The 22,315-nt window shown below is 29.4% G+C and overlaps 1 protein-coding gene across 5 annotated transcripts; it reads left to right on the forward strand.

Moving 5' to 3' along the window:
• The first annotated feature begins 1,908 nt into the window (after positions 1-1,908).
• On the forward strand, positions 1,909-20,901 carry LOC135954273 (angiopoietin-4). Of its 5 annotated transcripts, XR_010576250.1 has the most exons (7): positions 1,914-2,131; positions 2,721-2,863; positions 14,597-14,814; positions 14,997-15,213; positions 19,787-20,401; positions 20,465-20,687; positions 20,765-20,901. XR_010576250.1 is itself a non-coding variant. In XM_065504371.1 (6 exons), the coding sequence occupies exons 1-6, from the start codon at positions 1,958-1,960 to the stop codon at positions 20,616-20,618; spliced, it is 1,518 nt and encodes a 505-aa protein (XP_065360443.1). In that variant the 5' UTR covers positions 1,909-1,957; the 3' UTR covers positions 20,619-20,901. The 5 variants fall into 5 exon arrangements, 4 of the variants coding, with proteins under 4 accessions (XP_065360443.1, XP_065360444.1, XP_065360445.1 ...); XM_065504371.1 differs by having other exon boundaries at positions 1,909-2,131; positions 15,000-15,213; positions 20,465-20,901; XM_065504372.1 differs by having other exon boundaries at positions 1,913-2,131; positions 14,597-14,730; positions 20,465-20,901.
• The last annotated feature ends 1,414 nt before the right edge of the window (positions 20,902-22,315 follow it).

The raw sequence follows: 22,315 nt of genomic DNA on the forward strand, positions 1-22,315 counted from the left end.
GAGTTAGTAGGGTGATCCGTTTAATTAAAATGTTTTTATTACTTTTTTGTTTAATTGTATTTTTAAATACTTTATTGTGACAACATAATTTATTGCCAATAGCTCTAAGTTATTGGGTATTTAGTACATAATACTGAATATTACTTTTGGAACTCAAATAGGAATTTAGTAATAGTATTAGAATTCTATTTTCATTATATAAGAAACAGATTTAACTGGGAACAAATTAAAGTTTAGTCATAAATTCATTAAAAATATGAATTGTATTACTATTTACTATCAGTTGTATGTAAATATTGAACATTTTAAATGAATTTAAACTTGAATTAATTGACACATATTATTTTTGTGGTAAATCCAAAAGAATTTTGTCATACACATTCATTTGAAAAAAACAATATTATTTTAAACACTTTTAAATTTCTGGGAATATTTACTTTTGTGTGATTTTTGTTTAATTTAAATAAAGCTACATACATATGTATGTATGAATATTTAGAGGTCAAATGTGAAATAATTTGTATCTTAATATAAAAATATGTATGTATGCATTATTAAAGAACTTTTATTAATCGATTTCTCTTTTGTTGGTGATCTAAATACATATGTATATTCATTTGTCTTAGATATGTGTGACGTGATCACTTCTCATAACTCCAACCTTTTTTTCAATACATCATTTATTACTTTAACATTATCTTGCTTTTAGGATTAACTTTAAAAAACAATAAACCTAAAGTTCTCATGCCAACATGCTTCAGTCATAGTCATCCCATTTGTTTGATGAAGCTGCCAAAATCTTCTTTGCTCATTGTTTTTCGTTTGCAGAATTTCAATCTATGATCGTTTATTCAAATAATGTGTTTTTTTCTATAATTTTTTTTAATTGAGATGATCTCATTGGCACCATATTAATGTTGTTCACAGTATCAATTATTTCTTAGTTTTTTAATTTTTTTTGTAAAAGAAATTGATATAAAAACCATTACTACAAAATTAGATGAAGGAACAAAAAACTTGAAGTTATGACTGAACTGAAATTAATTTGTTTATTTTCGGTTCAGAAGTGGTGATTTTGAAGACAAAGATCGACCAGACCAGTTTGAAGACCAAGAATTGGAGGTATTACTTAATAAATTGGTGGTTACAAGAGCTTGCTAAATCATTGAGAGCTAGTCAGGTAGCAATTTCAAAACGTTTCCTCAAAAAGGTTGGTAGAAAGATTTATGTTCATATAAAACTTGTTTATGTCAAGATATTAATTATCATAATATAACTATGAATGTTCAAGCCATTTTCTGAGAGAGACCTTGTAAGGGGACCAGGGGCAATCGTTGCCCGATTTCGACAGACAGAGAGACAGGCAGGCAGGCAGACAGATATACAGACAGACAGACATAGATAGACATAGAATATATATAATTTTTGGTCCAATAAATTCAAAATATTCCATATTGTTTTTTTAACTTTGACATACCCATCTACAAGTACAATTAGCACGTTTGTAGGGTACACAAAACTTGCCAAATAAATGTACAAACATCTTCAGCAAAAATTAAAATCCACATTGAAGCATCATCTCCATCTCGAGCGTATACAATGTGAGGAGCACACAGCAAATGAATGATGATGGGTTTTTGAGAGAGACAGAAGACGTCTTAAATGATTTCTGCTGTTTTTATTTATTTATTTGTATTTTAACAACTTAATACAATAATAAGTTGCCGTTGTATTTGTATATTGGCAAAAGTTTATTTTTTAAGAAAATCACTAAACTTGCGATCATTAAGTTTTTAGTCTCTTGGCAAATGTTGAACGGAGCGGTTCGTTTAGCAAATATATATATTAAAACGGTCGAATTTATTAAACACAAAATAAATATAAAACGTTTTATATGAATCACATATAAATTTTGTATTATATAAAAGAAACAAATCGTTATTATAAAAAAATAAATATGAAATTATTTAATAAATTAAAACACCTCTTTGTGGAGGTTTTACTAATTGTTTTATTGATCAATTTAACAACCTGTCATATGCAAGAGGCGGTTACCACAGCGCCCGCCACTCAGCAGCACTGGCAGCGGCCAGTGCATACGACGCGCAACACGGTAACGCGTTGGAAAGCGGTGGGTTACAAGTTTGCTTCTTAACACAAATGCTTTAAGTCATTAATAATTAAAAATAATCGTAAAAAAAATATGTATTACAAAACGTGCATTAAAGTTCAACGTTCTTTGCAGTTAGCCAGTGATGTGTTAATTAAATAAAGAATTATTTAAAAAAAATTATAAAAACAAAAAAAATAACTGCGTCATGTTTTAAAATTATTTTGAAAAAAATAATGAAATTAAATAAATAATTGAAAAAAAATTGATCTTTATAAAAGTTTTTTTTTTATAATTTTACGTTCAAATCTTATTTCATGTTAAACAAGTCTTGAAGACATTTTAAACGTTCAAAATTTCAATTTACGCATGCGTAGCAAAAAAAAGAAAAAACCGCCTAAATGATCTTGAAAACCAAATTCATAGCTACATTCAGACAAGTTTAACAACTTTAACAGATAAGAATTCAATTTGGTTGTGTTTTATTTAGTTTGTTAAAGAACCGTGTTTTTTTTATTTTTGAATATTTCAAGTTTACAAATCAGTAATAAATTAATAAAAAATAAATACTTAACTAAATAAAATCGTGTCTGTGTGTATCTTCTTTTAGAATCAATCTCCTGCATCGATGCCTGTCTCAACAACCCACAACTGTGATTATAAAGAATTAATAACAAATTTACATGATCGCGTAAGTTTGCTGGCAACGGTGGATGAGGATCTGCGCAAACGCTTGGATAGTATTGAAAAGAAGTGAGTCACATTGTTATGTTGATGGTTTTATTTTTGTTTTATTTATTTTAAACTTGTGTTGATTTTACAATTAAATAAATTAACATACGAAAATATGTAGTTGTGGTGTGTGCTGCATATTAATTTTTTTTTTATTGTCAATTGTGTATAACTAGATGCAACTATTTAAATTGATAATAAGATATTGGTTTAATGGTATTTACAACATGTCAAAGTGAAATAAAATAATAATCCACAGTGGGACCAATTGTAAAAAGATTTGCTGAATTCCTAATTGTTTTAATAAAAATTAAAACCTTAAATGAACTCAAATTTTTAAAACTCTGTCCAATCTAAAAATTTGAGATTAGAGAAACCACATATACGCTGTTGCTGTATAAACCGAAAAATATGATCTTCAAATTTAAAAAAATATACTCTAAAAATCAAAAACTTTATATAGGCCCTAATTTTGTAAATCACGTCACCAAAGTGATATTTATTTATGTGGATAGCAAAAACAAAATTTTAAAAAATTGTTTTTGTTTTATATACAAAATTTTCAAATCAATGCCTGAATTTTGGTGCGTTTGTTCCGTTCAGAATTTGTATATAAAATATAACAATTTTTAAAATTTTTGAAATTTTGTTTTTGCTATCCACATAAATAAATATCACTTTGGTGACGTGATTTACAAAATTAGGGCCTATATAAAGTTCAAAGCTAAACAATTGTTTATATTAACCATATTGACCACCCCGGTAGAATTTACTAATGTTAGTTCTTCAAGTTTCTCCAACCCACATACACCTGCCTGTTCTTATTTATTTGCAAATAAAATATCTAAATTTGTACAGTTGACTGGACTCAAAAAAAATCCGGGTTTTACCCGGAATTTTTAAATTTTTATTCTTTACAAATCTCTCCTGAAAATTTCGAATTGAATAAAAACAAACTATATTCGGCTGTGCCGAATCTTATATACCCTTCACCAAATTATACTTTAAAATAAAAATTTTAAATATTTTTAGGTAAACAAAATTTAAATTTTTTTCCAGTTGTTTTTTCGAAATTGTTTTTTTTTAACTTATTTAGTTAAAAAAATAAAAAGATTTTGACCCATTGTAGGTCCAACTTACTATGGTCTTTTATACGTCGTTGCACAGGTCTTTGAAATATCTATCATTAGATATCCATATTGTCTATAATAATGATTTAGTAATCCAGATATGGGTCAAAAATAGGTAAAAAATCGAGGTTGTCCTGGTTTTTTCCTTATATCTCAGCCATTTGTGGACCTCGATTTTCTCGATTTTAAATAGCAAGAGCCGGAAGAATTTCGGAGATATTGATGTATCATTCGTGTATGTAAGTTATTTGGGGGCTTCAAAAAGTTGATTTCAACACACAGACGGACAGGCGGACATGGCTATATCGACTCCGCTATCAATAACGATTCACAATATATATACTTTGTGGGGTCGCAAATGAAAAATGTAGAAATTACAAACGGAAGACAACTTATATATACCCTTGCCACTCATGGTGAAGGGTATAAAAAATCAGCCAAATCGCTCCAGCCGTTCTCACGTGATGCCATTACCTACATGGACCATTAAATTTTTTTATATATATATAGATAGATTCAACATAATTTCCTTCATATTGAAAAAATAAGAAAAATTTTGGAATATCTCAATAAATGAAATCGGTTGTTTTAATTTCAGCTTTAATGTAGATTCCAAATATTCAAATATTTATTGTTGTTTGGTAAAGTACTGAAAAATCATAATCAGATCATTATCCAAAATCAATTTTCAAATTAACATCCAATATTTTTAAAGAACTATAGAATTGTCTAGAATTTTTCGAATGATTAGAGTTTTCCAAAATATCTGGAATCCAAATTCAAACATAACATTTGTCATTTTATTGGCAGTCCATATTCATATTTCCCTATATGTTTCTATAGCGAAAAAAAGTGTTTAGACATTCTGCTGTACTGAATCTTATATACCCATCACCCAAGTATATTTATGATAAAGATTAAAAACTATGTTTTTTTAAATGATGAATCAAATGTATTAATGAAAAGAATTTATATAAAACAAAATAAGAGACCTATATTCGGCTGTGAAAAACACAGTTTAAATGTTTTGCAATATAGCGATATTTTCTTCTGTTTTTATAAAACTACACGCAGAGAAAAAATATAGTTGGGCATGGTTACTGTAACCATTTCTATATTGTTACAAGTTTTTTAACTATATTATGGTCACAGTAACCATTTACATGATTGTGGTAACCATAATATGGTTAATTTATGATTCACATGATTGTATCAACCATATATATGGTTACAGTAAACAAATATATGTTTGTGGCAACCATATTTATGATGAATAATTTTATCATAATATGTTGTTCTCAGATTATGATAAGCCTTAAGCCGAGAGCAACATAATATTATAAGTCCTTCATCATATGAATGGTTGTCACAAACATATATTTGTTTACTGTAACCATATATATGGTTGCTACAATCATGGGAATCGTAAATTAACCATATTATGGTTACCACAATCATGTAAATGGTTACTGTGACCATAATATAGTTAAAAAACTTGTAACAATATAGAAATGGTTACAGTAACCATGCCCAACTATATTTTTTCTCTGCGTGTAGACATTGAAAATGATGTTTCACTCGGTGTACTTGTAGGACATGTACATAGATAACAATACATTTAGCAATTTTTGAGACTTCCAGATTACTTGTGACATTTGTATAAATATAAAAAGTCTTCTAAAATAGTTAGAGTATTTATTTCCAAAATGTTTTTTGAATTTTGAATGTTTTTTTTAAATTTTTAATACACTAAAACTCATGAAAACACGCTTTTAGGAAAATCCGGCTATTCGAGGAGAAAAACCCGGTTTCTTCGATATTCGAAATGTGAGCTTTTCAAAAAAACCGGTTATAACCGGTTGTTAAAAACCTAGCCGATCACCCTAATATATATCCTTTCCACTCATGGTGAAGGGTATAACAAGTAAGAGTGTTATATTTGGCTGTACCGAATCTTGTGTACACACCATCAATATGTGACAATAAAATATTTTTCTGATATAGGGATTATATTGGTGGTAGGTTCAATTATGAACCGAACCTCACAAAAGTTGGTAGAAAGATTTAGGTTCATATAAAACTAGTTTATTTTCGATTTTCGTCATACTTTACAGTATAATTTCAGAGTACTTAGTCGCATAATAAACATATTTATTCCAGGGGGACTATTGTATCGGGGCTAAGTGAAATCATGGACCAATATTGCCCATTTTATATACCAAACAAACCTTATATTGAGTATTTGTTGAAAATTTTAGCCTTTGGCCCTATCGTGTTTTCAACAGACGTACAGAACTGCTATTGGCGTTGCTGCTAAAATAGCGTTACCGTTTCAACGGTTCAAATCAGTGGCCAACCTTGATTTCGAACTTCAGAGACGATGCGACACATGTTAAAGGTTGTTTATAAATTTCAAGTTATGGTGGTCCAAATTAATTTCTTGGCGTAATTTGTTAATTTGCAAACAGCACACAATTTCGATTTTTTAATCCAACTCTCTTGATATTAAAAATTTTGAACAAATAGCAAAAGTAGTTGAGAAGTGCTTCCTATAGATTTATTAGCATTTTTTCAAATCATTCCCAATTGCAATGCAACATTTGTACGGTCAAAGAAATTTGTATAGGTTAATTCGCCTTTATTTTAAGCATTAGGATAACATTTGTTTCTTTAAAACAAACAAAAGCTGTAAACTATTAAATAATAGTGAGTATTTCTTTTTACCGCAACTTTGTTTTAGGAACAACCCAAATGCTAACATGACATTTAAATGCTGCATTTCATTACATTTTTCAGCAACTTACTTATTGTTCACAAGGAAAAATTTCACATATCTTTTGCAATTTTTTATGGGAATAATACACTACAGCAAGTTATTGTATACTAGAGTGTCTCGTTGGTCAAAAATGTTTAGGAGTACTATTCAATCGATGACAATAAAACGAATATGAGAAAAACCTGAAACAAATAAAACGAAGCGGATTCTCAAAAAAGACACCCTACTTTAAAAGTGTAAAATAATAAAATCAGGTCTAAACTAGTTAAGTCAGACGCGGATCCAGGACAACCGTAACCGCGCCTGAGTTAACCCTCTAATGCTTAAGCAAGCATCAATCATCGCAAAATGCCAATAAATGAGGAGCCGCAGAACAAAAGGTACTTGAAAATTTAAAAATTTTGGGAAATTGATTTTTTCTAGATTTTTTCAACCTAAATATTATAAAAATACCAAAAAATTAATTTGTAAAAAAATTCGAAAAAGTATCTTTTGTTCTGCGGCTCCTCAAATGCAAATATAACTTATATTTCATTTCAAAAACTTTGAAAGCTTTTTCAAATAATTTAAGCATGCTTTTTTAGCAACTGTTACATGAGTTTTTGAAATGAAAAATCAGTTATATTTGCATTTATTAGCATTTTTGCGATGAGTGTCTTGGGTATGCTTGGGAATTAGAGGGTTAAGTTAATTCCTCCATTTCTATAGCCACTAACGAACATGATGTGATGGGTGTTGAAAGAAGGGTGTTTTTCTAATGTCATAATGACAATGTATAAATAAATAGGTATTTCTTTTACTTTTGATCTTTTAACAAAAACTTGATTTATAAAACAAAAACATGTTAAAAGCTAACATCACAGCAAAGATGAATGTTGGGTGAATGTTGAAGATGATGATGATGCTGCTGCTGTATCACACCAGTATTCGTTCCATACATACATTATCAAATATTTTCTCTGCCAATTCATATGAATTTTATATACTTTTTTGGCAATGCTATTGTTGTTAATTTTTTAATATAAATTTAATTTGTATAATAAATTTGTGCTAAACAAGAATCTAAATACAAAACGTAAATAAATATTAAACGACCTTGATGGGAACACATTTTTTGAATACATTTCGATTGAAAACAAATACTGTTGGGTGTAGTTATGCTGGTGCTTTACCAAACAAATAGGTACTACTCAAGTAAATACTTACTACAAACATTTTTCGTCGGGTGTCTTTCTGTGCCTCATTATGTGTATGAGCCATATTAATGCGTTCATATATGAGCTGTATTAAATGCTAATTAGTTAGATGTTGGAAAAAATTTATTTAAAATAATTGTTGTATTGTATATACGAGTATATAATTATAAAAAAATAAAATAAATAGAATCACCCGTAAGAGTTGAAGAGCAATTTGTTTGAAACATTTTTTTTTTGGTTTTATTGACAGACTGACATAATGACATACAAACTAACAATACTCGTACTTTTAATGATTGATTGTTAATGAAAATACCTGCATACGAGGCTGTGTTTGAAATATTAATAAGATTAAATAGTTTTTGTTAAATAAGTACAATTATGTATGTAAATAAAAATTAATTTATGTAAAAATTATTTGGCAAATTACTTTAAATTGTTGCAAAACTATTTATAAAGATTATATTAAATTAAAACTAATTATACCCTCCACCACCACAAGTGGTGAATAAGGGTATATATAAGTTTGTCATTCCGTGTGTAACATTGAGAAATATTCATCTGAGACCCAACAAAGTATATATTTTCTTGATCCTTATGAAATTCTAAGTCGATTGAGCCATGTCCGTCTGTGTAAAACACGCTCACATCCAAAATATGCAAACAAAATTGGTAGACTTGCAAAAAATATGTTTATTGTTGTCCTAAGCAGTTTGGTATTGAAAATCAGCAAAATCGGTTTAGTAGAACCAGAGCTATGAATCAAAATGTGAGACAACCTAAAAAAAATTTACAATTTTCACATATTTTTGGTTATTTGTGTAAATATATTGCAGATAATACCATAAAACTTTACACACGTTATTTTTACAATAAAACGACTAACTCTGGTGAAAATTATAAGAATCGGTTCATGATTTCTCCTAACCCCCATACAAATTTCTTCCCGAAATATGGTTCTATGGTCTATGAATACCTTCAGAATTGCAGTATCCATACAAAATTCAGCAACAATAAGTTTCGTGCTAAAATAAATCACAACACTAAATTGTTTGTGGATCGGCCCATATTTGACCATATAAAGTTCACTTCCGAAAATCACTTAAATTAGCACAAATATCTTATAAATATCACTATTAAGTTGATATTCGTCATAAATAATCCCCACAAATACCAAAATCGCTATATATAATTTTATGATGATCGGCCTATTATTGGTTATAGCTCCCATATATATCAACCTAAAAAATATGTATGCATGTGGAGGGTATTTAATTTTTCATGCCTCATCCTCCAATTTTGTGAAAATTGGTAAAATAAATCATCCTCATAAAATTTTAGGTAATTCGGTTGTGGTTCGGCAAGCCCTCTGAAGTTTTGAAATGCATTTACAAGGGGAAAAAATTAAATTTTTTCAGTTTTTGTAAAAATTTTGCCATTAAAAAATTACTTTTGTAATTTAATTTTAAAGAATAGAAATGTGTACGTAAATGTCGTTCCAATGAGATATAAAAAACAGAAATTGGTTAGAAAATGTTAAAGATATTAAAAATTGCCCAGGTCATTAACGTGAAATGTAGGAACAAAATTAACATATTTTGATAAATATTAAAATAAAAGCTAATTTTTAATTAAATATATCTATATTTACTCGTATATGAGTTTTTGGCTTTGTAGGATACCGTTAACCTATTCGCAGGTATGACCAAAAAAAATATTTTTTTAACAGCAGTTTCAAAATTCCATTTTATTTTTTTTTTTTTTAATTTTGTTAAACAAATTGCAGAATTTTTTGATCATCACAATGGGGTTTATTGAGAATATAATAGGGAATAAAAATATGAAAAAATTATGAATATATCTCCTATAGATTTACCGTACCTGGGATTTAAATTTTAAAATTTTCAAGAAAAACAAATTATTTGGCCATATTTTGGCGATGAGCTCGAAAGTTTTACTAAAATTGGAAAAATCGTGAAGGTCAAGGTAAAAATTTTCAATACATATTTGAATTTTTAATGGAAAGATAGCGAAATGTTATATATTTTTGGGCAGATTTAGATGAAACATAACAAAAATATAACATGAAGTCTAGTATTTATTTATAATAACAGCTCAAAAATGGAAATTAACCCTTAGTGGCACTTGGGGTTAAAATGACACTAAAAATAAAAAAAATTAATTAGAATTATGAAATTTTGAAAATTTATTCCATAACCAACATTAGTGTTAAATAAAAAAGAAACAAATGCGTTAAATTACTGAGATCGTCTTTATGGAATAAAGACAAACATCTACAAAAAATGTCAAGCCTGAGTAAAAGGATCAATTTGGATTTGCCAAAATAACCAAACTCTCATCATTGACTAACATGACAATGCTAGTTCTCACTGATCGGTTCAATTAAGTTTTGAGAACTCAGAATGTGGAATTGAGAAATTGTCCCTTATTTGAAATATGGTAAAAGAGAAAACAAAATAAACAACTTTGACATTCGCAGGATCGCTATTTCACACAAGTAACAAGATAGGTACTTATGTTTACCAGAGACCATCGTCAGTGATCAGAGCAAAAGTGCGAGATTAGAAAACATGTCAACTTTTTCAATAAATAACTAAAAAGAAAGAGTCTTGTTTCTTATACGCAGCCCAGATGAATATTAAAATAACTAGGGTTTGGTCTAGTCTGCAACCACAGAAACGTCGAGAAGAATGTAGAAAGTGAATGAAATTTAAGAATGATCGAAAAGCTATGAAAATAAATATGCTTTTAACAACATAGCAACCGTAACCCAAAAATAAAATGAATCCTATATAAAATCACAAATAAAATGGCAGGCTACCACCATCTCTATGGACTAAAATCCATTAAGAAAGCAGATGGCGACCTAGTTTATGTAAATGAAAAATTGGGAAATTGGAAGAACAATTATTTATTTGGAACTTTTAATAAATTTTTGACCTCTCAGATTATATTCACTCCAACGAAGCTAAAATTATTTAACACAACTGTAAAATACATATATGCTCCTAATAAGTATATCGATGCCTTCGTCGAATATTATGTCCGGTCAAAATTTATAATCAGTAACAATTCAACAACAAAACCGAATCAAGCCCTCTTAAAATTTAAATTAAGTCAGTTAAATTCAAATGGCTGAATAAAGTTATGAGAAAACCTGCAGAACTTTACTTTTCATTGATATTTATAAAATGAAAAATTTTTCATATTTAAATAAAAGCAGTTTAGTAGTATACAATTTGTAACAACTCCTTATTTATTTAAATTTATACAACAATACTTTGACTAGTCACTCAGTCACTGTATTTATACACGTTTATAAATTCGCAGAAATACATACACTTTATAATGTACAAGTATACACTGGCAATGCAGTTGAAGTCTTTACTTAACGACGTTTCAAATTAGACTCAATTATAACTATACTGCAACCGCAGTCACTATTTATAAACCAGGGAAAGGCAAAACATGGGCGCCGCGTTTTTCATTTACTCTTCTCTTACGTACGTGTGCACACGCATTGTAGAGAAATAAACAACTTTTAATCAGTCTAGCTTGAGAACTCAAACAAGCAGGTTGTGTATCGTTTTTTATCGCACAATTTAAGAATCAGCGTTGCCAGTGAAAATAAATATGTCCCAACATTTAAAGATGTATGATGAACAATATGAGATTTTACATTTTTAATTGGGGAAAAGCGACGAAAGTTTACTGGCAACACCGATTCGTGGTGAGAGCGGAGAGAGTGTATAACTAATACAATCGTAAAATGCAATAGTATAGGTTGCCTTTCCCTGTTATAAACACTGAAATCTTCATCTGAGTAGCCTAGATTGTTCTTAACGGTCAAAACTCGTATATTCGAATTCTAGAGTTATGCTATGTTAATGTTAGCAGATTAAACATTTAGTGTTGTCCTACTTGCATGATATCAACATTGTTGATAAGAAGAAGATGGACATGTTTTAAAACAGAGGTTCGCAAAAATAAATCCTCTCACCAATACACTTACTCTCACCAACACATTCAATTCTTTATTTTATTCAGTGCACCTACAAACACACAAATACAAAAACTGAAAAAATAAAGAAAAAGTCATACACCAATTCTCATGCGTATTCCTAGTTGTCTCGTTGAGTGGACAACGACCAGCGTTGCCGCTTTGGTCCAATTGGACCAAAATTGGTAGTTTCATGTTAACAAATTGACTTTCGGTAGTTTGGTTGGTTTGTTCCGATATTTGTCGTATTTTGGTAGGCTACGATATTTCTGAATACATAAGTATTTTTAAGAACAAAATAATTAAAATAATAACGAAAAAACTACTTATATTAAGCCAAAATAATAAAACTACATATTTGCAAAATATGAAGATATAATTTTCTTAAATATTTAGTTTAGTCAGGTAAATGTGTATTTGTTTAGTAGTGTTGAGTTCAAAAAATGACAAAGGGCTCTCAAAACTTTTATTTTCTAATAATATGTGTTAAACTCTGCTTCAATATTTCAGTTTCATCTGACACTTTAAATATCCAATTATGGAAATTAGGACGCGTAATTTATTTCTATATGAAATTTATTTGTGTTGAATTTTTTCGGGATACCAACACTTTTAGGAGTTTTATGCTCGTTTAAGTAATTATCGGAAGAGAGCCTTATATGGGAGCTATGGTCAATTATGAATTGAATTTTTAGGTGACATTTTATAAATCAAGCATTTATGACGGATAATGTCTTATTTCTAGAGGACATTTATATGTGGGCTATGTGAAATACATGGACAACCAGCTAGACAGACGCATGGAAGGACGTCGTTAAATCGACTCAAAAATAAAATCTCGAAAACTGAACGATTTTAACATATTTATGATTGCAGTGTTATTAAATATCTTTCTTAATCTGGGTAATTTTATAGCAGCAATAATATAATTTTTAGTTAACTATGAAACGAATCAATATAGCATTTCTCAAATATTTTAAATTTGGTAGGTTTTGGTAGTTTTTAAATAGAAATTTGGTAGGAAAAATATTTTATGAGTGGCAACGCTAACAACGACTACTAAAATGTAAGAGCATAAGAATACGTGTGATTTTATTTTCCACAATTGTGGTATGGGCTGCGCATGTCTGTTTTAAAACATGATGAATGTTGCAGGCAGTCCAAGGCGAATTCATACAAGGTGGTGTCAGTTCTACAAAAACAACGATTGGTCTTAACAAATGTCAAAAAACCAAAATGAAAAATTAAACAAATAAGTATTTAAACTTAATATAGTGTAGATAATTGAATAGTGAGGGCTTTAATTATTTATATAAACAATAAATTTTTTGTTAATAAGGTTAGAATATGTAGATATTTAAATATAAAAACAAGCTTTGACAGTAGTTAGAACCAAAAAGCGAAAAAAAAAATTATCAGCTGTTTGACTGACTCCACCTTGTACGACACGGCAAAAAAAATATATTTGTCTCTTTCGCTCGAAACAATTTCAACTGGTTTGGTTTTGTGCTTATTTATATAGTTGTTTGTTTTAACGCACTGTCTGTATTAAACCGCAAATTTGTTTTCTCTTTCTATCGAAACAATTTCAAAAAAAGCTGATTTTAGTGTTTTTGAACTGTCAAATTTGACGCCTCTGTATACTTTGTGGTTATAGAACGAACGTCAAATCCCTATTTCTAATTCGTAAAAATATTTTGCAGAATAATTTTAAAGACACACAAATTATCGTGAAAGTCCAAAAATATTCGAGCTTTTATTTTTTACAAAAATTTTAAGTTTTTTTAACTTGCTTATATAACACTCTGCTACAAAATAAAATCAAAAAAGTTGATAAATTTTGTTTTTCTTTTAGATATTCTTAACAAAAACAATACTTATAACTTTCAAATGTATCAAAAAATGCACGTCATTTTAAAGCGTAATCAGATTTCTTTCCAAACCCCTTAAAAAATATAAAGTCAGACAAAAACTGACTGAGTTACAGATCGATAAGTTGACGAACATCACTGAAAACTGTTTTTTCAGAATAACTTCTGAATTTGGAGGTGTTTCTGACATATTTTGTCAAAAAATAACTCAACGCTAGGTCGTTTTCCAAGTTTTTTACCATCGTAGCACCGTGTAATTATTTAAAATAATTAGTTTAAATTAATACGGTATAACCTCATATAATTTCACCGAAACGGATTTTTTCGAATTTTATTTGAATGATATTTCCTTGGCGAAAAATATGAAGAAAAATCATAAAACTTTTAAAAAGGAGATTTTTATCCTTTGACCCAACTCACCAAATATTGAACTAAGGACAAACATTTTGAGAAATGGTATCCTCAAACAATCTAAACTTTAATTTCAGTTGGGAACATGTACATCATATTTTCCACCATACAAACGGGACCATTTAAATGCACATAAATAGTAGAATTTACTTTTTCACACACTCGATTTGGATAAAGGTTATTTCAATAATAATTTATATACATACGTCAATATTATCTTAAAACATGCAGAGCTAGTTTAGACGGAATTGCATCTTATTAACTATGACGTAAATGATAAATTTAAATTAAATTATATTTCATTAAATTTTTACAATAACTATTCCCTCTCCTTATCTTCTATTTCCAGAATAGTACAATTTGAATCCAGTAACTTGGCCCGCATGGATTCGCTGGCCGTACAACAAACGGATTTCACAAAACGTATGGATGTCACCGAACACATACAACGTCTAACACGACATGGAGTTGATCAATTATTAGGTGAATTCGAAGAATATATGAAAATACTAAATCACACCCATATAACCGATAACAGAAATCATACAAACGACAATACAGATAATGGTAAATAACTGGTGTTGGATGTTTGTAGTTAATTTAATATTTAATTAAAATAACAAAATTAATATTTCACAACAATAACAATTTAATATTAATAACAATTTTTGTTATTATATTAGTTGGGCATACAACAACAAAAAAATTAAATAATAATAATTAGATTTCTTTTTGTCTTATTTCTAAAGTAGAATTAAATATCTTACGTAAGGCAAGACAAGCTGAGCAAAGAGTCCAACAACCGACATCACAGACTCAATCTCAACTGCCACAGGGTGTATTTATGGTTAGTGATTCACAAAAATTAGATGCTTTGGCAACGTTGCTGACCTCCACAAGAGTTGCTATTAGTGGCTTGCAATCCCAATTACAAGCGAATGTCTCCAAATTGATGCAAACAACTGGGTAAGTACTAAGGAGTGAGATCGAAAAATTCTTAACATACATATATGTTTATAAAAAAGAAACCACTAAACTTACAGCTTTAATTTTTTTTTTATTTGATTGAAATTATTATTACAATTTACAAAAAAAATTATTTTTATAGTTTTAATCACTAGTGATGAAATTTTGAACCTTTTTCGGAAACCCTTCCATTAACGTTTTTATAGTGCTTTCTGTCACTTTGCTCGAACATGTAGTCCATCTCCGTTTAAAATCTACCACACTTTTGGACACCTTTTTTGTACTCTTCAATTCTCTTTTAACAAGAGCCCAATATCTCTCCACTGGCCTTAGCTCCGGGCAGTTTGGAGGATTTGCCTCTCTTGGTACAAATACCACATTATTGTTCTTGTACCACTCAAGGGCTTGTTTGCCATAGTGACAGGATGCCAAGTCAGGCCAAAAATAAGTGGACACATTATGAAGTCTTATGAATGGAAGCAGCCTTTTTTGTAAACATTCCTTGATGTAAATTTCGGTATTTATAGAGCCCGTTGTAACAAATGAGTGGCTTCTTTTGCCGCAACTGCATATTGCTTGCCATACCAAGAACTTTCTGGGAAATTTTGTCTGCTTTTGGGTCCTAAACTTTTCTTCAACATTCCCTCGAGCATCAGCAACATAAAATTTTTGACCTGGAAGTTGCGAAAAATCTGCCAGAACATACGTTTCGTCATCCATTATGCAGCAAGAATATTTTTTTATAAAACTTGACTTCAATTTCCGTGCTCTGTTTTTGGCCTCTAAATTTTTAGTAGCGTTCCTGTCAGGAACTTTTTGAGCCTTGTATGTTTTTAAACCTGCATTAGCTTTAACTTTTCGTACCAAATAGTCCGAGCACTGAGCTAACCGGGCTGCTTTCCTACCGGATGTGTTGGGAGCTCTTTTGAAAATGCGTTCTATTTTTTTGGCTTTAGAAACATCATGTGGACCATTCCTTCTACCTGAACCAGGTTTTCTATCAACTGACAAGTTCTCCCGGTACTGTTTAATAACATTGGAAACAGTTTGACGGCAGACCTTTGTATGCTTGGCCAACTTTTTGTAAGACCAAGTTGGGTTTTGTTGAAAATATTTAATAATTTCAGTACGCACTTTTTTCTGGTCACTCATTTTAATCAGATTAACAAAAAAATTAATATAATTGACATTACACATAATAACTGACATGTTTTTCAAAGGTAACTTGATCAAAAAAAAAATTCAAATAATACTTGGGTTAAAAAATGTAATGAAAAACGTGTGTTAAGAATTTTTCGATCTCACTCCTTAAATAGAAAGGCTAATTTTGTAGTATTAAGTAAAGAGAGTGTTTTAAAAAGATAGATTATGAGGTTTTGAAAATAAAAAAATTATAAATGTTAAAATACTCTTCATTTGCGAGCAGGATAGTAAGAAGAATAAGTCCTTTTGATAACAACATACCAGGCTGTTTGTTAGGAATAGAACCTCCAACCACTCTATAAAATTCTAGCACAAATTTGTTATTGAATATAGTTCAATTATTGAAATTGTACTGAATTTTTTAAAATATATTTGGATTAATTCCTTTATACGGGTTTCCGAAAAATTGCCAATCAATTTAACATCTAGTTTTTTATTTTCTTAAAAATGTTACCTCTTTTTGCAACCCTCTGTTTATAATTTTATGTATCTTTAAGAAGGTATTTTAAGGCGGTTAAGATCATAGCTAAGAATAGCTGAAAATCCATTATAAATATTTATATGCAACTTACTACACAACATGTCCAATTGTCTGTCACCGCTTAATAGTTAGTCTCATGTAGTCATATGTACTTTTAATTGATAGATTCTGTATTTAATTTTAAAAGAGGTGGTTTTAAATATTTGCTAAAACACCTCTAATAAAAAAATAATTTATTGTGCAATTTATTAAATTTTACACACAAAACAAATTGTGGATTTCTTTGTCAGCTGGGAGGTGATGTATTCCTCAGAGGTATTGGCAATTGTTTGGTAACAGTTTTATTGAAAAATATAATCTCGATCTAATTCAATTCAGCCAATAATTATTGGTCGACATTCATTTGGACTTCAAGATTATCATCTGTTAGTCTGTTCCTCAAGTAAGACGACGTTAGTAATTGCATCAGTTGATCACGGTCAGACCGATGTAGACAATTTTTATTTTTTTTTTTAAATGTTGGTCATAGTCCAACTTAGGTTTTTATAGAATTTACCACGCCCACTTGTTTTCGATATATCTAAAATCGCCTGGACCGATTTGGCTATTTTTTTTTAAGTGTTCGCAATAGTCCAATTCGATAATAACTTGGCCAATAAACGTTTAATCAAGAAAAGGAGCTCGATTTGTGATCACTCATATTTCTGGCCAAAAATCGATCTTCTTATATAAAATCTCAAAATATCTAAATTCGTTAGTAACTTGGCCAATAAGCGTTTAATCAAGAAAAGGACCTCGATCTGTGATCACTCATATTTCTGACAAAAAATAGATTTTTTTATATAAAAACTTAAAATATCTAAATTTGTTAATAACTTGGCCAATAAGCGTTTAATCAAGAAAAGGAGCTCGATCTGTGATCACTTATTTTTCTGACAAAAAATAGATTTTTTTATGTAAAAACTCAAAATATCTAAATTTGTTAATAACTTGGCTAATAAGCGTTTAATCGAGAAAAGGAGCTCCATTAGTGATCACTCATATTTCTGGCCAAAAATCGATCTTCTTATATAAAATCTCAAAATATCTAAATTCGTTAGTAACTTGGCCAATAAGCGTTTAATCAAGAAAAGGAGCTCGATCTGTGATCACTTATATTTCTGACAAAAAATAGATTTTTTTATGTAAAAACTCAAAATATCTAAATTTGTTAATAACTTAGCCAATAAGCGTTTAATCAAGAAAAGGAGCTCGATCTGTGATCACTTATATTTCTGACAAAAAATAGATTTTTTTATTAAAAACTCAAAATATCTAAATTCGTTAGTAACTTGGCCAATAAGCGTTTAATCAAGAAAAGGAGCTCGATCTGTGATCACTCATATTTCTGACAAAAAATCTATTTTTTTTTTTATATAAAAACTCAAAATATCTAAATTCGTTAATAACTTGGTCAATAAGCGTTTAATCAAGAAAAAGAAGCCCGATCTGCGATCACTCATATTTCTGGCCAAAAATCGATCTTCTTAATAAGCGTTTAATCAAGGAAAGGAGCTCGATTAGTGATCACTCATATTTCTGACAAAAAATCGATTTTTTTATATAAAAACTCAAAATATCTAAATTCGTTAATAACTTGGCCAATAAGCGTTTAATCAGGAAAAGGATCTCGATTAGTGATCACTCATATTTCTGGCCAAAAATCGATCTTGTTATATAAAATCTCAAAATATCTAAATTCGTTAATAACTTGACCAATAAGCGTTTAATCAAGAAAAGGAGCTCGATCTGTGATCACTCATATTTCTGACAAAAAATAGATTTTTTTATATAAAAACTTAAAATATCTAAATTTGTTAGTAACTTGGCCAATAAGCGTTTAATCAAAAAATGGAGCTCGATCTGTGATCACTCATATTTCTGACAAAAAATCGATCTTCTTATATAAAATCTCAAAATATCTAAATTCGTTAATAACTTGGCCAATAAGCTCAAGAAAAGGAGCTCGATCTGTGATCACTCATATTTCTGACAAAAAATCGATTTTTTTATATAAAAACTCAAAATATCTAAATTGGCTAATAACTTGGTCAATAAACGTTTAATCAAGAAAAAGAAGCTCGATCTGCGATCACTCATATTTCTGGCCAAAAATCGATCTTTTTACATAAAAACTCAAAATATCTAAATTCGCTAATAACTTTGTCAATAAGCGTTTAATCAAGAAAAAGAGCTCGATCTCATATTTCTGGTCAAAAATCGATTTTTTTTAATATAAAATCTCACAATAAATAAATTCGGTTTAATCAAGAAAAGGAGCTCGATCTGTGATCACTCATATTTCAGACCAAAATTCGATTACTTATGTATATAAAAACTCAAAATATGTACATACATAGATTTAAATGTATTCTGTTGTTGCAAGACTTAGGTTTTTGACAACAGACTTGGGTTCTTTGTCTCTCATTAACGCTTCTATATATATTTTATTCTATGACCATAAGATTTATTGTACATATTTTAAAATCAAATGTAAATCAAGCTTAACTCAGGACAGGACAACGTCTGTCGGGTCAGCTAGTATACCATAATTATTATTATATCCAAAAAATACCATTTAGTGTAGGAAATCCTTCCCATACATGTTACAATCGATCAGTTTAATTCTGGTATCAAATTATTATTATGCATTTTAATGAAGAAAAAAAAATACAAAAGCAAACAAAACAAAAATACTTTTAAACGTTCAATGTCAAAACGAAAATGACGTTTAAAAGGTAATGTAAACACAACGAACAAAATAAAACAATTGTTATAATTGGTCTATAAAATTATTACACTAGAAAATTAAAAATAGTAATTTATACTTCATAATTTATACTTTTGTAGAAATCTACAAAGACGTTTCAACAATGCCTTTAGAAGACAACAAAATCAAGGAGGTGCTTTAGTTCCCAATTTCTATGCCACTGCCAACAGCCCACAACAATTGACAACTAGTTGTGCTCAGGGAGTTTTACCCACGAATGGCATACTTAAACTGCAATTGACAGCCACCTCAGATCCCTTTTATGTGGCCTGTGATGAAGAGCTACTGGGAGGTGGTTGGACTTTAATAATGAATCGTTTCAATGGTGACATCAACTTCCAACGCGGCTGGTTGGAATATAAACATGGTTTTGGCAATTTGGCTGGAGAGTTTTTCATTGGCCTGGAGAAATTGTATGCTTTGACTGCTTCTAATGTGCATGAATTGCTAATAACCTTGGAAGATTTTGATAATAAACGCAAATATGCTCGCTACAATTTGTTTGCCATTGGCAATGAACAGGAGTCGTATGAATTGAAATTGTTGGGTAAATATGAAGGAGATGCGGGTGATTCATTCAGTTATCATGCCGGCAGCAAATTCTCAACATTTGACAATGACAATGATGGTTGTGTCGATTGCAATTGTGCTCAATCACACAAGGGAGCCTGGTGGTATAATTGGTGTGATCAAAGGTAATGATTTAATTAAATTTATTTTTTCAAAAAACTTAATTAATATTAAATTTTTCTTTTTAGCAATTTAATGGGTCCTTATCATGACAAAGACTTTGACAAAATTGAGCAATATCGCGGCATGTATTGGCAAGACTGGTTGGGTCCCAACTATTCCCTGAAATCTGCCAAAATGATGATACGCCCCTTGAATGTGGAGCAAGATGGTCGTCGTTAATTGCATTTTCTTGAAAACCATTTAAGTTCTTCAGGTTTTTTACTTTTGCCTGCCTGTGAATTACTGTGTGTATGTGTTCTTAGTGTACAATGAATTGTATTTTTTTTTCGTAAATTTCTAACAAATTTTTCTAATTATTTTCTAAGTGTGTCATCTCACATGGTATTCATTTGAAGTAAAATTCTTAGTGGGTCAATGTGCCAGTTGTGTATTTAAGTATGTGTTGCATTTGTAAATTGTATTTATGTTTTCAATTTGAAATAAAATGTGTATTTTTTTATGATTTATTTCTTATACATGTGGCCATAATGATGGGGTGTTGTTTTTATTTATTTTTTTTTAAATTATTTTATAATAAAATATAATCTGCAATCTAAAGTGATTGTGGTTCAATTTGCGCAATTTTTGATCAATCTTTTTAAATTATTTACTGCAATAATAGTAATAGTTGTGTCAAATTATGACATAATTTTCAATTTAATTGAAATATAAGCTGCTAACTATTACGAGTTCCAAATAGATTTTGTAATAGTTTGCAACGAGAGAACACTCTCTAAAATTTATACGCTCTTGATTTTTTCTCTACTTGCAAGTTTTTTGAGTTAATGAACGCTTTTCCAGCAACAATTGTTACTAACTAGTAACAACTTTTAGTTATTGAACAGAGCTAATATTAAGCGAATATGTATTTAGAATTAGTTTTTTTTTTAAATTTGAACATACAACTATTTATAGTAGTTGGTTTAAATTTTTCGAAATTCAATCTAGTTCGAATTTTATTTTGGATTCAAAACCCATTCCACATGATTCCAACTTTACATATCGTCACCTAAAATGCAAAATAACGTAAGATCATTTTATCAGATTTAAAAGTGAAAAGTATCTATGATATAAACATAACTTCTCCGATTTTATCTTAAAACAGAATGACTAACACATTTCTGAATTATGATTTTTTTTTTATTATTTTTAAGTTATTCATCATTATCGATCAAACATTTGATTTTGTCATTTTTGTTGTTACGTTATTTTGCAGTTTAGGTGACGATATTTTTATCCTTTGATCATTTTGATCATCCAGATATTGAGGCCGCGTCGGAACAAACATTTTGAGAAACTGTATCTTAGTACGAATTTAACTTTTTGACAGGAACATCCAAAACTTTTTTTGAGGACAACCCTAGTATTAAGTTAGTTAATAAGCAGACTCAATGGCCCATAATCATAGTCAAACACTAAAGTCGGTTCTTTTTAAAAACAACTTTAAAATAAAAACCAGCTTTTTATTAATTTGCAATTATAGTCAAAATTAAAGTATGTTTTAAATTGAACCGACTTTAACTGGGTGCCACCGCAAATGTAGAAAATGTTTTCATACAATATACAACAAAAAACAGACAAGTGGCAATGCTGAACAGCTGACATACAAAATTAAAAAAAAATCCAAAAAACGTTAACAATAAAAGTAACCGGGACATCTAAAGAAGGAAAGTAGTTTGTTGTGGAAAAGTGGTAAAGATAAGATTAATATCATAATTACGATATTTTGGTACTAATTTTATTGATAACTGTTCAATAATTGCAAAATCTCTACCAATATCTTGTAACTTAAACATTTTTTACTTTGTGACGAACTTTTTTACTCGGCGAAGAACAGCTGATGCTGTTGTTAAACGAGTTAAAAACAGCTTCAGCTA

Source organism: Calliphora vicina, chromosome 3 (assembly GCF_958450345.1).
Source record: "Calliphora vicina chromosome 3, idCalVici1.1, whole genome shotgun sequence".
Taxonomy (NCBI): domain Eukaryota; kingdom Metazoa; phylum Arthropoda; class Insecta; order Diptera; family Calliphoridae; genus Calliphora; species Calliphora vicina.

Bases quoted from the DNA above. Each gene is read 5' to 3' on its own strand.
- LOC135954273 (XM_065504370.1), top strand. From the start codon at position 1,958: ATGAAATTATTTAATAAATTAAAACACCTCTTTGTGGAGGTTTTACTA. The intron at 2,132-2,720 runs GTGGGTTACAAG...ATCTTCTTTTAG, and splicing joins CGGTAACGCGTTGGAAAGCG to AATCAATCTCCTGCATCGAT. The intron at 20,402-20,464 runs GTAATGATTTAA...TTTTCTTTTTAG, and splicing joins TATAATTGGTGTGATCAAAG to CAATTTAATGGGTCCTTATC.